We start from the raw sequence: 16,011 nt of genomic DNA on the forward strand, positions 1-16,011 counted from the left end.
CCGGATGTGACGTCACCGCCGCGCCCTGCCGCGCGGGGCCGCGGGAGGACAGCCCGCCGCGCAAGCGCGGGGCGGGGCCTTCTCGCGCCAGCAAAGGCGGGCGGGGCTGCGCCGGGGACGAGCTACCACGGCGACCCGGGGAAGCGTCGCGGAGACGCTGCTCAGGCCTCGCGGGCAGCGCTTGGGTCCGCGCGCCCGGCCGCGGCCACCCACCGGTCGGGGCACCTTGTGTCCTCCCGCCCCGAGCGCCGCGGGCGCTTCTGCTTCCACCCGCCGCACAGGGCCGGGGCTTGCGGGGCCGCTACTCCGCAGTGCCCCGCTCCGCCCTTCCCAGGCCGACCTGGGAAGTCCTGGGATCCTCGGCCCCCGCCCGAAAGCGGGTGAGGGGATCCGGGGGTGGGAGGAAAAGCCGCGGGGCCACTGCTCGTCCCGCGGGGCGTCCGTTAGGAACGAAGCGCCGCTTCCGTCTCGGAGCCGCGCTCTGGCCGGCGCCCTCGAGAGTCGGTGCGGTTCACCCGCCGCAGCCGTGCGTCGCTCGGGCCTGGTCGGGCGTCGTCGCTGCGCGCCTCTGCCGATGAGAGGGCGTCGTGCGCCCCCGCGTCCCCGGGAAGGAGCCGTCTAGGACGGATCGCTGCTCCCAGGCCCTTCGTGCCGCCGCCGCAGGAGAGCCTCTGCGCGGCGGTGCGGCCCCGGTCCGCGGCCCCGGCGGCTCTGCGGTGCCCTGAAGAGCTGTTGGGACTTGGAAACTGCCTCTCCGGCACCGCCATGCAGGATTCTCGGAAGCGCGAGAGCGCGGACACCTGGAAATGGTGCCCTCCCCGCCCTTCGTCTGCACGCCTGCCTCCCCGCGAGCCCTCGGAACTGACGGCCCCTCCGGCGCAGCTCTCCTCCCCTCCGAAGTACGGGCCGGAGAGCACTTCGAGTTGAGAATCCTGACTGCGGAGAGGGCCGGTGGGTAAGACAGGTGCTGCCCTCACTGCCTGGTCCCGAGGACGCTCGTGCACAGGCTCGGTCTTCCCTGCCTCCTCTTAAAAATACTGAGCAAATGTGGTGGTGTGGGGAAACCAGAGATACGGGGGCCGATCGGACCCCCCTGCCCTTTATGATAATCCTCTGTGACCCACAGAGAGTAACCAGCCCCTAAAAAGGAAGGAAGCTCTCCATGAGACGGTGAAAGGATTGAAGCTTCCTGGTTAGCTTTCTACAAAAGACCAACACCAAAGGCCCTCATTGGCAACCCGAGGACCCCTCTCACTCCTGAGAGCTTTTTCTGTGTCTTCACTTAATAAACTTCTTACAAACTAATTAAATAATAAACATCTAAAAAAGGAGGACGCGGTGCGTCTCGGTGGCTCAGCGGGTTAAAGCCTCTGCCTTCGGCTCGGGTCATGATCTCAGGGTCCTGGGATCGAGCCCCGTATTCGGGCTCTCTGCTCGGTGGGGAGCCTGCTTCCTCCTCTCTTTCTGCCTGCTTCTCTGCCTGCTTGTGATCTCTCTGTCCAATGAATAGGTGAAATCTTTAAAAAAAAAAAGTCCGAAGCAATGAGCCTATTGAGAGGAAGCAATTGAGACAGTAAGTAATTTGCTTGATAGAGTAAGCTGTACACTGGTTTCTCTCTCCCACTCCCAGGAGTTTGGGAGGAAGAACAAGGTTCCGAACCTTGGTAAACTCTACCCTGATGACCTAAGAATTTTCCATCTCTTTTTGGAGAAATCTGATGAGAGACTATGGAAGCAGAAATGAGACGTTGTCATCTGGGTGGCCATCAGCAGGGGGCACTGTTTACCTCCCTTTGTCCTAGTGAAGTTGCGGGAGACCTTATCCAAGACAAACCCAAGACTGCTGAGAGCACCACCGCATTCCTGAAGCTGGTAGATGTGAACAGATAATCTTCTCTTGATCCAGGGAAACAGGTGGATTGACTCCTGATACCCTTTAAAGGCATGATGGATGGGCAGCAAGAGGCCCAGTGCTATTGTTTTCCTGGTGACCACAATACAACAGTCTATCAGGTGTTCTCTGTCCATCCCTGGCTCTTAACCTCCCACCCCTTCCACGTCTGGTATGACCCTATGTTCCAAACATTACACTCTTCTTTCCCCTTGTTTTACACTAATTTGCTTCTGACTTCACCTCGGGTTGAAAGGACCTTAGACATCGTTGTATAGCACTGGGAATGTTCTTACTGCCATTGAAGTTACACTTAAAAATGGTTAAAATGGCAGATGTTACCTGGTTGTATTGCAGTTCTTTTCAAAAAGGACCTCAGACAAATTCAGGGAGGAAAAACAAGTTTAGACTGACCTTGCCAACCCTTTGCCCTTTCTTTGTTCAAACAATCCAAGTAATCCTGTGCTTTCCAGAAAAGCTGCTCAGATAACCAGAACTCACTGTGTGAACATGCACTGACTGACTCCCTCTCCTCTTCTTCTTCCCTTTATATCTGCATCAAAGTCATATGCTCTGTTTGTTCATCTCAGAGGTGGAAGCTGGACTGCGAAGGGCTTGGCCAGTTGTATGGGACAGTGCCCTTCCCCACAAAATACACCTATCATGTTGCTGATGACTCTGACCCTTGCTCTTGACTTTAAACCTTGCTGCCTACTCCTTAGTCAGCCCTTTTGTCAATTCCTATAAACACTTTCCTTCTTGGATCCTTTGAGGCAGGAATCTCCCGCCTTTTTCTATAAAAGACCAGACTGTCAGTTTTTCTGGCTTTGCAGGCCCTGGGGGTGTGGTGACTATTCCCTGGTCGGGAGGAAAACGAGAGAGGATATGTAAGTGAGTGGGCATATCCTGTTGTGCCAGTAAAAGTCTACAGAACTAGGCTGTGACAGGATTCACCTTACAAGTGGGAGTTGCTGACCCCAGCTTTGAGGAAAGAAACCCTTCCTCTTCATTTCTTGTTCCCCAGCACATCTCTGCGGGCACTTACTGCCTTGTAAGGAAAGCTCCCAGGGTGGGGGGGAGGGAGAATTTATTTATTTATTTTTTTAAAGATTTTATTTATTTATTTCACAGAGATCACAAGCAGGCAGAGAGAGAGGAAGGGAAGCAGACTCCCCTCTGAGCAGAGAGCCCGATGCGGGGCTCGATCCCAGGACCCTGGGATCATGACCTGAGCCAAAGGCAGAGGCTTTAACCCATTGAGCCACCCAGGCCCCCCGGGAGGGAGAATTTAAATGAGTTTTTCTACCCTCTTATTACATACTGAGGTGGGTTTTGATGAGTTCCTATACAAAGAGGAGAAACTCCTTCCAAGTGAATCTGCCGAGTCCATGCTGTCCAGGTGGGGACGAGAGTGTGTGTTCAGCATGTGTGCAACAGCTTAGGACAGACAGAATTTATTCTCGGGAAACTCCTTTATCTTCCAAATAAAACTGAGGTATTGTCTAGAGCTTCTGATCTTTCTAGGGCAAACATGAAGTGGAAAGATCTAAGGTTCGACTTTGTTCTCACTGCCCCTCGACACACCACCTCCATCCCACATGCTCGTTTCAGCCTCCAGGATCTCCCTGAGGGCCCTCGGCCAGCATCTCCCATAACTGTCATTAACCTGCCACTGTGCTGGTTTGAGAAAATGCCTGTCCCTAGATCAGCCCAATGGAGTCCGAGAGCCCTGTCCATGTGCACCTGGAACCCTGGCCAGCCCACTCCAGCAGGCCGAGAGGCACTTGCCCAGAGCTCTGGAGGTAACCTGCATTCACTGCAGTTTTCTAGGGAGGGAGAAGTAATAGTTTGCAGGGGACCAAACTTTGGAAACTAGGAATATGTATAATGTATATGGTCTGCTTTACCTCTGGCCTCCCGTATGACACATTCAACAACCCTCACCATGTTCCCTGACCCCTGAAAGTGCCAAAAAGCCAAAGAGGAGATGAGACACCTCACAGCGGAGAGGCCCCATGTGAGGGTCTGGAAACATTTGTGAATGGCCCACGTTGTGTCTCCAACTCCTTGCTAAAGCCAAATGTGATTTTAGGTGGTGCTGAGGCAAACGTGAAGTGGAAAAAATAATTTTATTTCACGTTTGGTTGGGAAAATCCAACCCTGAGCCTAGAAAAGCTGAGTCATAGAACCAGTGCCACAGAGTAAGGTCTGGGGGTGACACTTTTAGCCCATAGGGTTCCTTCTTGCTTCTACCACGGTCTCTCAGAAAGCCTCTCTGCTGCCCTAGGAGCGATGCTCGGTCCGGCCTCTCGGCAGCAGTAGGGCAGACACTCACATTAGCCCTGATAAATAAAGCCATACAGGGCCAGGGTCAGTGTGACCTCTTTTGTCCCATTGTGAAATCGGAGCCGGCTCCACGGGGCAGTTGAGAGATGAGAGTCTCCCTATTAATACACGGACCTCTGCGCCAAGTCTTGGACACAAAAGCTAAGAATGTGGCACGGGGGTGGGGAGGGAAACGTGAGAGCAATCTAGACTCCGTTGCTCGGGTCCTGAGACACCGGGAGGGCTCCTGGGTGGAGGCTGAGACAACATCTGACTCCTCCCTGTGCTTAAGAACAAGCGTGCGGTTCCGAGAGCGTGTCCGCTCCTACAAGATCATACGCAGAAATGCCTGTGTGCGTCTCCGCTCTCTGAACCCCGCGTGCGCACGTGTGCAAGGGTGTTTGGGACCTAGTCCCGCCCGTGCGGCGCTCTGTGCGCCGGACCGAACCCGCCCGCCCGCACTCACGTCCGCGGCCTTCTTCTCCGCCAGCTCCAGCTTCTCCTGGGCGTCCTTCAGCGCCTCAGAATACTTGTCCAGCTCGTCCTCCGTCCCTTTCAGCTTCTTCTGCATGGCCGCCAGCTCGTCCTCCAGCTGTGGGAGCCCCAGCAGTCGCACACAAGACATGCACACAATGGGGCTAGCTCAGACCCGGGGCTCCTGGGCCGCGAGCGGCCCCTGAACCCAGCCTCGATGTCACCCATCCAAAAGAGACACACTTTCTCCCCAGCCACTCCCAGCCCACTGCTCCAGGACTCGTGCCTTGACGTGGGACCCTGGGATCTCCGACCCTAAGATGACCAAGCCCTGCTGGATTTTCCTCAAAGACCCTGGGATGGGAAATGCCTTAGGGAGTAGGTGCCTGTGACCCCAATTAAGGCCGGCTCTGTCAGTAGAGCTATGTGACTCTCGATGTCAGGGATGTAGGTTCGAATCCCACCTTGGATGTAGAGGTTACTTAAAAATACCATCTTTAAAGATTTTATTTATTTATTTGACAGAGAGAGATCACAAGCAGGCAGAGAGGCAGGCAGAGAGAGAGGAGGAAGCAGGCTCCCTGCTGAGCAGAGAGCCCGATGCGGGACTCGATCCCAGGACCCTGAGATCACGACCTGAGCCGAAGGCAGCGGCTTAACCCACTGAGCCACCCAGGTGCCCAAAAATACCATCTTTAAAAAAAAAGTTTTTTAAGGGAAAAGAGATGCTACGCTACGTGCCAAGCTCCCACCTTTTCCCCTAGAAATCGGGTCCTCCCAAAACGTGATTCCCGCCCCCCCCCATTTAGATCCAGCAGACACACCATGGCTCAGAGGGGGCTACTGGCTTTCCCAAGGTCATGCAGGCCATCTGGGGCAAACACCCTAGATGTTCTCTGTCCATCCGGGGAGGTTAGGAAAGAAGAGGGTCCCTCCCACCCAAAGAACAAGCAGACACAGGTGCTCACTGCCTCTCCCACGAGGGCTCTCCACCTGCCAGTCTTGCTAGCCAGCGGGGAGGAGAAGCTGATGGGCGCCCACCTGCTTACTCCTCTCTTCCGCCTGCTTCTGCTCAGCTTCGGCTTGTTCCGCCCGGTCTAGAGCATTCTCCTTGTCCAGCTTCAACATCTGCATCTTCTTCTTGATGGCCTCCATCGTGAGCAGTGGCTGTTGGTGAGCTGACCCGTCAGCACTGGAGAACTGGAGACGGAGGGCAGAGGGGAGGGGCTGCTGCCTGACCGACTAGGAGTCCCTCAGCCTTAAGTCTTTATCCCTACTCCTGGCTCCACCTCTGGTTCCTAATATGGTCTTTCTAGCTCCTTCCATCCCGTTATTGTTCTCCCTGGGGGAGCGCAGGGTGAGACACTTTGATGGACTGACATCACCAGCAAAGAAGAGTTCGGGAACAGCTGAGGCTGATTTTAGACAATGGAAAGTGGGGGAGGGTAGAGGTTCTTCCTGACCCTGAAACTTTCCACTCACGGCAGCTCTCTGGGTGTTCTAAAAGGCAAGGGCAGGGGAGAACACTGAAATAGAGAAGGGTACTTGGGCAATTCCAGATCAGTGGTTCTCCCCCAGAGTGTCCTGTTTCCAGTAACGTCCCCCTGCCTGTGTTGGTGGGGGTCGGATTGCGTTGGCTGAATTCTACCTTTTGATTGCCGGTGTTCAGGGAGCTTGAGCCCCAGTGAAGAGGTCGGTCACTGGTGACCTTGACAATTCCCCCAGACCCCCAGATCCCCAGATCAAGTTACTGTGCTATTTCCAGAGTCTCTAGTTGGCAGGGAGACATCATTCCTCCTCCTTTAGAGCCACAGGGATGGAGTAAACGGAGAGGGTTGGTATCTGGAAAGCTCTCCCAGAACTTCAAGTGGGGTGAGGGAGAGAAGCAGGGGAGGGTCCCCAACATCTGGGTCGGATCATGCCCTCTGTTTGCCCACTGTGATCTTTAAGTCGAGCTTCCCTGCCCCCTCAGCCAAGCTCTGCCTGCTGTCCACTCTGCCTGCTCCCGGCTTCCTCCTGACCCCTGCCCAACCCACTGCCGTGCTCGCAGCACAAATGTCTCCATCACCATCTCTGTTCTCCCGGGCCTCCCTAGACCGGGTCATTCCTCCACTCGGAGCCTGTTACTGACAGGCGGCAACTGATCCTGGGGCGCCAGGGGAGAGGTGGGCCCCGCTCAAGGTGACAAGCTGGGCCATCAGAGGAGTGTGAGGGGCTCTAGCTAGTCATTATGTCAAGGATAGCTAGCTCCTGGTGGCGCGAAGGCCCAGCAGCGGGTAACTGAGACCCTCACCGGGTCCGAGGGCAAAACTGGAGCCCACTCTTGAGAGCTTCGGGTCACTAGAGGTAGGGGCAGAGAGACCCATCGGTTCACCCTGAAGGAAAGCAGAGAAGCCAAAGACCCCCTGCCGGACACGTGAGTGAGGAGCGAGGAGGTCCCAGGGACGGGAGGCAGCAGTTAACACGGGTGTGGGGAGCGTTGGGTACAGAAAGTACAAGGACAGAAGGTCAGAGAAACATCCCTTCCAGTGTGCAGGAGAGCTGCAGGGAGATTCGGTCTTCAGATTCCGGCGCTCGTGCTCCCACCAGCCTCCAGCTTGGGACTGAAGTGCACGGAGTCGCCACCACTGCTTTTCTGGAGGGTCTTGGAGAGATGAGGTTGGGTACAGGAGCCCCAGAGCCCCAGAGGCTGATGCCGAATTGCCCGCCTCCGTGAGAGTATGTTCGATATTCAGTTGGCTCCTGACCAAACAACCCAATATCAAACATATCACACAGAAGCAGGCAGGAGAGCCTCGGGGGTCAGGTCCCTTCCTCCCCTCCAGCCACCAAGCATGGCTGGACGGCAAGCCATCTCCTCGGGGAAGGACACTGGCCTCTGCTCTTCCCCTCCCCAGACAGCCGGCTCTTACTCTGGCGCCGCGTGCTGTCCCTGTGTCACCCCCCCGCCCCCCCGTCGGTGCCTGGCCTTTGCTGGATCACGTTTGCCTAAACCAGGAATCATGTCTGGCAGGGCTCCACGTCCGGGCACCTCTCCTTTCCCCGGGCTCCCACACAGAGCTTCTCCCCCTGGTGTCACGACCACAGCGCTGAGAGCCGGTCCGGCCACCTGCTGTCCTCAACCTCCTTCCCGCTGCTCTGAGGCTTTCCGGGGGCAGGGGTAGGCGGCTTGCACACCCTGCTTCGCCTCTCCAACAGCACTCCCGACCTTCCAGATCACCCCCGGCTGACCGCTGAGAGCCTTTGAGCTGACACCCTCCTGGACTCCTCCTGTTCCTAAGTCTTACGGAGAAGTAGCCCTGAGGAACTTCCAGAACGTTCTGCTGCTTCCTCCTATCACCTTGTCCCTTCTCACCGTCTCCCCATGGCTTCCAGGCATCCTTAAAGTCACCCTTGGATGTCCAGAAGAGAAGAGTGACCCGTCCCCTTGGTAGCCTCCAGCCTGGGCTCCGGAGCAGATGTCCGGTCTTTCCGGCCCGGCAGGACGGACTCCAGGGAAGGCCCCACTCTGCCGGGAGGCAGCCCGCCATCCTCAGGGCTCTTCTCTTCTGGGGATTTTACTCTGAGAACTCCTGGCCTGGCTTTTCTAAGGGCCTGCCCTCGTGGGGATCCAGCCGTGTTCCTTTCTGGGGGATTTTCTCTTCTGAAGAGGATCAGGTCTGTTGACTGCTCTGTGGCCAGCTGATGCTCCTCACCACTGTGGCAGAAAAGAGCCCAAGTTATAGCCTCGCCGGGCGGCCAGGGGGCTTGGGTGCAAGGGCAGGGGTGGGAGGAGTGTGCTGCGCTTCAGCCCCGGGCTTGTTCCATGTGTCCTTGTTCCCATCAGTCTGGATTCCCGCCCCCCTGCAACACATACAGCAACCCTACAGTGCCCTTGATTGGAATCAATAGTTTGTCCAAAGCCCTAGTTGATTCCTGTTGTGTGGCTCTGGCTGCCCAGGGGAAGACAGACAAAAGGGTCTCCAAGCCCACGGTGGCCCTGTGCTATTGTCTTACGTCCTCGCTACTTCATGGCTCGTACTGGGGATGTGTAAGTTTTGCTTGTGACCCATCTTTCCTACCCTTACCCCCACATTTAGTTTCCTTCTCCGGGAACTTTGATTTCCCTGGCCAACCAGAGGCTGGGAAATGATGAGCAGGAGGTAAAAGGACGAGGCCGAGATTGGGAATAGGATTGACGTACAAGAGGAGAGACTTTCTTAGGAGGCGTTGACTTTGGGGCATAACTGAGCAGAAGCATTGATGGCATCTTTCTTGCTCTCCTGGAGTGGCTTCGGTGCAGCCACAAGGCCGAGCCCCTCTGAGCAGAACAGACAGGCGAGGCAGCAGCCCTGGAGGAAGACGGGATGGATGGGTGTGACGGGCTGAAACCCTCAGCTGATGTGATGAGAGCAGACAGAGCCGGTGAGGGGATCGGAGGAGATGGGCTCCGGAGGGGCCAAACTGCCAATACAGGAGCCTGCCTGGCACTGACAAGCCCTGGGGAGAGAGGCCAAGGTCAGGGATCAAGGCAGAGGGGGCAGGGTGTCCTGTGGGTCCCAGTGGATAGAGGAAGAGAAATGAACTTGCTGAAGGAGTGTGGTGGTGGGTGGGGAGCAGACAGGAAACGCAGGGGAAATGGAAGAGGGAAAGAAATCTCCTAGGGCAGGAAACCGTCATGATGGCATTGGACATTATGTGCTACCGTGTGAAGGAAGGCATCGTCTCCATTTTACCAACAAGGAACTGTGACTCAAGGCAACTCGCCCCAAGCTGCTCATGCAGTAAGCGACAGACACAGGGTTCAAAGCCAGATCTGCTGTGGTCTCCCGAGGCCAGGCTCTCCTAGATCTGCTGTGCTCCCCGGAGGCCAGGCTCTCCCGGGGAGTGGGAGTCGCAGAGCCTACTGGGGGTCGGCCACAGGTGGACGACAGACATGGAGGGATGTGGGGGCTGTAGGAGACCTAGCCTCAGGCTGGGGGTCAGATCCAGGCCACGTGCTCCTGTTTCTGTCCCTTACAACAGGGTCACCACCCCTTCCTCCCTCCCTCCCTCCCTCTCTCCCTTCCTCCCTTCCTTCTCTCTCTTTCTAGGGAGTGCAGGGGAGGGGCAGAGGCCGGGGGAGGGAGGGAATCCTAAGCAGACTCCCTGCTGAGGACGCAGGGTCGGCTCTCACAAGCCAGAGACCCTGACCTGTGAGGAAATCAAGCAGTCAGATGCTCAACCGACTGTGCCACCCAGGAGCCCGTCGCCTGCCTTCCTTGTCCACGTCTGCCCCCCACCCAGCCTGTTGGTGCCAGAGCTTGTGAATCACTGACTAACGATGCTTGGGAAGCGGGGCTGACGGCAGCTGGCAGACGAATGGATGCCCAGGCTGGAGAGGCGGGTATGGGATCAGGGACAACTCGGCTGCACAGAGGGTGGCCAGGGGCTGGAGAGGGGCGTGCGAAGGGTCTGCCTGGGTCACAGGGGAGTCTGAGAGGGAAAGGGAGGTACCCGCTGGTGGGCACGCACTGTGCACACCTCACCTTATTTCATTCTCATAAAGCCCCTGTGAGGGGTGTTATTTTCCCCACTTTCCGAAGACGAAACTGAGGTTCAGAGAAGTAACTTACAGAAGGTGACTATTAAGGATGAAACCGGACTCTGAGCCCACACCTGACTCCTAACCCGTAGCCTCCTCTGCACCGCTGGCTCCCTGGGACCCTCCGCGGGATGCCGAGCCAGGAGCGCGCGCCGGAGGGCGGGCGGGAGTCGGGCGGGGGCCGGGCGGGGGCCGGGGCGGGGCGGGGCGGGGCGGGGCGGGGCGGGGCCGGGGCGGCGGGAGGCCTGCGGGGCGCACCGCCCCGGGGGCGGAGGGCGGGGCGGGGTCGGTGTGGACCGCACGAGGGGGCAGCGGGGATGCAGACGGCACGTGAGGGGCCAGGGAAGTGGGCCTGGTGGTGCCCCCTCACCTGTCGCCCCCGTCGCCCCCGTCGCCCCCGTCGCCCCCGTCGCCGGCTGCGCAACAGGGAGCTCCCAGGCCTGGGATCTCGTCGCACGGAGAGAGGATCTTCGTGAGCAGAGCCGGGGGCTCCGGACGCGCGTGTGCGGCCGGCGCTCTGCGGGGCTCTGCGGGGCTCTGCGGGGCTCTGCGGGCGCTGGTCCTCCGGCTGGAACGCGCCGGACGGTCCCCCCAAGCCTCACGGCTCCTCGCTCCCCGCACCCGCCGGCCCACCGGCCTCGCCTCCGTGACACCTCGGGGCCTTGTCCGTTTGCGGCGGGGGCAGGCAGGAATTCGGGTCCGGGGGAGAGAGACCTGCCCGGGGCCTCCCGGCCGGCTGACCCGGGCCTCCCGACTCGCGGCCGCGCGGCGGGTCCCAGACGGACGCGACCAGAGAAGTGAGGCCTGAGAGGCGGGAGCACGACCACGGGGCCGTTCTCGGGTTTATGGCCACGAAGGAACAGTGTTCGGAGGACCGGGGACTCGGGACCGGGGGACGCGCGTCCGTCCGCCGCTGCAGACGCGCTCAGAGCCTCTCCGCGCCGCGCGCTCCGCCGCCCGCGCCCAGCTCCCGCCGCCACCGGCGATGCTCCGCTTCCAGCAGCGCGCGCAGGGCCGCGCGACGGGCCTGCGGGCGGGGGCGGGCGTGAGGCTGGCCGTGCGCGGGCCTCGCTCTCGTCTCCCCGCCGGCTTTCCGGCTGCGTCCGTCCGACGCGCACTTCGCCGTGCCAGAAGGCTGGGCAGCAGCCAGCCACCGAGGGCCCCGCGAACGGGGAGCTCTGCTGGGCCCCCGGGGTACGGAGAGGACATCCCGCGGGCAGCTGGGACTCCGGGGAGAGGGCGTCTCTAAGAGGCAGGTGCTGGACCCTGAGATGAGGGGAGCGAGGACTAGCCCGCCTCTGCGACCTGAGGATGTGCCACCTGCGGCCGAACGCGAAGAGGCTTTTAATGAGAGTCGGCTCTGAACAGCGCAGATAAGGTGGGCAGGTGGTGGCAGCAGCTCAGAGTCCGGAGCCCAGTGGCCCCAGCACAGGGCAGGGGCGGATGAGCCTTCGGGCCCCCCTCGCTAGAACTCACCATCAGGAGTTGCTTGTGGGCCAGCGCTAACTCCTGTCCCAGGGTGTCCTGCAACCTCGCGGTAGCCTTCAGGTTTCTCCTCTGGCTGAGCGTCGTCTGCCACAGACAGCGAGCCTGCGAGTTTCGCCACCTGCCCCAGGGACAGAGGTAGGAGCCGGGTGGGTTAGTTGGGAGTGGAGACACAAACCCCTCGGTGAGGCCCAGGGCCTCCGGGCCAGTGTCCGAGGACCGCGAGCTCCTTGAAAGGGTAACCGGAGCTAACTTGGAACCTGGGATGTGTTGAAGGAGCCATTTAATCATCACGACAGACGACTGTCCCAGAAACCGGCATCTGCAGTGTGCCGCAGGGAAACAAAGCTCAGGTGAGCTGCCCAAGGTGGGTCACTTAGTGGCAGGTACAGGTATCAGTCCTGTCTAAGAATTGATACCTTCTGTTATACCCTGATCCTCAACCTTAGCTAGACACATTCTAGAATCATTTGCTAAGGTTTTGTTAGATTTTTTTAAAAGATTTTATGTATTTATTTGACAGAGAGAGAGAAAGAGAGATCACAAGCAGGCAGAGAGGCAGGCAGAGAGAGAGGAGGAAGCAGGCTCCCCACCGAGCAGAGAGCCCGATGCGGGACTCAATCCCAGGACCCTGAGATCACGACCTGAGCCGAAGGCAGCAGCTTAACCCACTGAGCCACCCAGGCGCCCCTAGATTTTGTTTTTTTGGTTTTTTTTTTTTGTTTTTTTTTTTAAAGATTTTATTTATTTATTTGACAGACAGAGATCACAAGTAGACAGAGAGGCAGGCGGAGAGAGAGAGGAGGAAGCAGGCTCCCTGCTGAGCAGAGAGCCCGACGCGGGACTCCATCCCAGGACCCTGAGATCATGACCTGAGCCGAAGGCAGCGGCTTAACCCACTGAGCCACCCAGGCGCCCCTAGATTTTGTTTTTAAGCGATGTCTCCGCCCAGCGTGGGGCTCAGGCCACAAACCCAAGACCAAGAGGTGGACGCGCCACCTCCTGAGCCAGCAGGCACCACCTAGGTTGCCTTTTTTTTTTTTTAAAGACTTCCTTTATTTGAGAGAGAGAGAGGAGGGGTAGGAACCGCGTGAGAGGGACGAGCAGACTTCCCGCTGTGCACAGAGCCTGACTTGGGACTTGATCCCAGGACCTGGAGATCAGGTCCAGAGCCCAAATCAAAAGTCAGCCACTCAACAGACTGAACCCCCCAGGTACCCCTAACACGTAAGAGGAGTATTTGTTTCTTACACACACACACACACACACACACACACACGCGTGCGCGCGCGCGCACACACATACACGCATGGTCTGCTTGGGTAAACCCCGTTGAAAAAAATTTTTAAATATTTTATTTTCAATTTGTTTCATGGGGGAGGGGCAGAGGGGGAGGAGAGAGAAATTTTTTTTTTTTTTAAGATTTTATTTTTTCATTTGTCACAGACAGAGATCACTAGTAGGCAGAGAGGCAGGCAGAGAGAGAGGAGGAAGCAGGCTCCCCGCTGAGCGGAGAGCTGGATGCGGGGCTCGATCCCAGGACCTGAGATCATGACCTGAGCAGAAGGCAGAGGCTTAACCTACTGAGCCACCCAGGTGGCCCAGGAGAGAGAGAATCTTTTTTTTTTTTTTTTAAAGATTTTATTTATTTATTTGACAGAGAGATCACAAGTAGGCAGAGAGGCAGACAGAGAGAGGAGGAAGCAGGCTTCCTGCCGAGCAGAGAGCCTGATGCGGGACTCGATCCCAGGACCCTGAGATCATGACCTGAGCCGAAGGCAGCGGCTTAACCCACTGAGCCACCCAGGCGCCCCGAGAGAGAGAATCTTTTTTTTTTTTTTTATAGATTTATTTATTTGATAGACAGAGAGGGATCACAAGTAGGCAGAGAGGCAGGCAGAGAGAGAGGGGGAAACAGGCTCCCTGCTGAGCAGAGAGCCCGATGTGGGGCTCGATCCCAGGACCCTGAGATCATGACCTGAGCTGAAGGCAGAGGCTTAAACCACTGAGCCACCCAGGCGCCCCCCGAGAGAGAGAATCTTAAGCAGATTCCATCCTGAGTGCACAGCCTGACCCGGGGGGTTGAGCTCCCTGATGTAGTTTCAGAATGTTGGTGACTCTGAAGCCAACTGCCAAAAGAGAACTTTTTTAAGATTGTATTTGTCAGAGAGAGACTGAGAAAGCGCGCGCACAAGCAGGCAGAGCGGCAGGTGGAGGGAGAGAGAGAAGTAGGCTCCCCTAGAGTAAGGAGCCTGATGCAGGACTCGATCCCAGGACTCTGGGACCATGACCTAAGCTGGGAGGCTCAAGGCTCAAACGACTGAGTCACTCAGGCATCCCAAGAAAGAATTTCCAAGGCAGAACTCTTGATGGATCTCTGGCACAAAAAGTTTCATTAATGCAGGGAAGGCGGTGGAGCGGGTCTGAGGACTGGGTGTTGATGTACTGGGAGTTCAGGGAGGTTTTTCATATGCTAAAGAGATCCCACAAGATACTGGAGGCCTCGCCTTTGCCAAGTTAAGGCTTCTCCCTCTAGCAAGCCATTAACAGGAAGACAGTTGGGAGTTTCCCCCTGGAAGTTAGGTTATTGATAATAATGCTTTTTTCTTGTAAATCACTAAGGCATTTGTAAACTGAGGGAGACTCCCATCCTCCTGGGTGTGGAAGTGGAACCGTTTGTTTTCCTTCCCTCCTTTCAGAGCCGCCAGGACTGCCTGAGCAATGTTCTCGGACCCCACCGGACTGAGCTTTGTCCTCCTCTTCCCTTCTGTTCCCTCGTCATCAAAACCCTGAGATCTCAACCCGAGCCAAAATAGAGTCCAACATGTAACCAACTGAGCCACCCAGGTGGCTCTAAAAGATTTTTTTTTTTTAAAGATTTTATTTATTTATTTGACAGAGAGAGATCACAAGTAGGCAGAGAGAGAGGAGGAAGCAGGCTCCCCGCTGAGCAGAGAGCCCGATGCGGGACTCGATCCCGGGACCCTGAGATCATGACCTGAGCCGAAGGCAGCGGCTTAACCCACTGAGCCACCCAGGCGCCCCTCTAAAAGATTTTTTAAGAATTATTTATTTTTTAAAAAATTTTAAAGGTTTTATTTATTTGACAGATCACAAGTGGGCAGAGAGGCAGGCAGAGAAAAGAGGGGAAGCAGGCTCCCCGCCAAGCAGAGAGACCGATGTAGGACTCGATCCCAGGACCCTGAGATCATGACCTGAGCTGAAGGCAGGGGCTTTAACCCACTGAGCCACCCAGGCGCCCCAAATTTTTCTATCATATACCAGTAAGTATAGTATTATTACCTTTTTACTATGAATCCATATGTTTACATAAGTTGTATTACTTAACAGTTTGGACTTTTCCTACCGGCACACAGAGATTTGCTTCTTCCTGTGTAAAGGCTGGCTAGTATGTTTATGTCCTAATTTTACCAGCTCGACAGTTTCTATTTTTAATTTTTGGGGGTTTATTTCTTTTGAAGTCATCTCTACACCCAACTCACCACGGAGATCAGGAGTTGCCTGCTCTACCTACTGAGCCCGCCGGGCGCGCCCCTGCCCACTTCTGCCAGCGAGGCCATCTGGGGCACCTGGTGCCGCTGGTCTCCAGCTCTCGCAGGTGCGCATGCGTCAGGCCGACCAGACGTACAGTTGCCGGTTCTGAGATGTGAATTTTGAGATCTTCAGTTTTGATAGATTTCATAGTGTCTTTGTAAAAAGGCTCCATGAGTCTGGACTCCCACTAAAATGACGTGCACTTGCTCCCTCGTGTCCTTGCTGGCTCCTGGTATTAATTATATATTAATAACCTGTGAAACCTTTAAAAATGGGCCTCTCCTACCTGATCCCAGGCCACCGCAGTCAGAGTCTTTCGGGTTAAGGCCTGAGCACCTGTGTTTCAAAAAGCTCCCAGGTGACGGACAGACGTACAGCCTCATCCCCTCACCACGTACATGCCGCACACCTGTCCCATGATCAACACAACAGATACTTGCTTCTACTTAAAAAAATGAACACAAACTTCATCTGCTTTTCCTTCAGGCCTCAGGCAGACCGATGAGGAAAGACTGCGCGTAGCACAAGCTGGGGGCACTGGGAGGCCGTCCCTGCAAAGGGCTGCTTCTGCCCCCCACACAGCCAGTTCCTTCCTGAGGAGTCCAGACAAGGACGGGATCTGAGAGGTGGCTGCAGGGGGACACGAGGGCAACAAGATCAAGTTGAGGGGTAAGGGAAGGGATAGAAATAGAAATTACCTGTCGGCCATCTTCTTAAA

At 56.7% G+C, this 16,011-nt stretch overlaps 1 protein-coding gene and 1 long non-coding RNA gene across 2 annotated transcripts; one reads left to right on the forward strand and one right to left on the reverse strand.

Annotated features, from left to right (window-relative positions):
• Positions 1 to 161: 161 nt before the first annotated feature.
• Positions 162 to 1,305, forward strand: LOC122918228. The gene is made up of 2 exons (XR_006386576.1): positions 162 to 951; positions 1,127 to 1,305. It is a non-coding gene; the product is annotated as an uncharacterized LOC122918228 (long non-coding RNA).
• Positions 1,306 to 11,178: 9,873 nt separating this feature from the next.
• CFAP141 (cilia and flagella associated protein 141) lies at positions 11,179 to 12,029 on the reverse strand. The gene is made up of 2 exons (XM_044267578.1): positions 11,730 to 12,029; positions 11,179 to 11,280 (listed from the first exon to the last, which is right to left on the reverse strand). The coding sequence occupies exons 1-2, from the start codon at positions 12,027 to 12,029 to the stop codon at positions 11,179 to 11,181; spliced, it is 402 nt and encodes a 133-aa protein (XP_044123513.1).
• Positions 12,030 to 16,011: the final 3,982 nt, after the last annotated feature.

The sequence above is a fragment of the Neovison vison genome, chromosome 10 (assembly GCF_020171115.1).
Source record: "Neovison vison isolate M4711 chromosome 10, ASM_NN_V1, whole genome shotgun sequence".
In the NCBI taxonomy this organism is placed as follows: Eukaryota; Metazoa; Chordata; class Mammalia; order Carnivora; family Mustelidae; genus Neogale; species Neogale vison.

Excerpts from the sequence above, each read along its gene's own strand:
- CFAP141 (XM_044267578.1), bottom strand. The coding sequence starts at position 12,029 with ATGATTAAATGGCTCCTTCAACACATCCCAGGTTCCAAGTTAGCTCCG. Across the intron at positions 11,281-11,729 it reads CCCACAAGCAACTCCTGATG|GCCCGTCGCGCGGCCCTGCG; the intron begins GTGAGTTCTAGC and ends CCCCGCCCGCAG.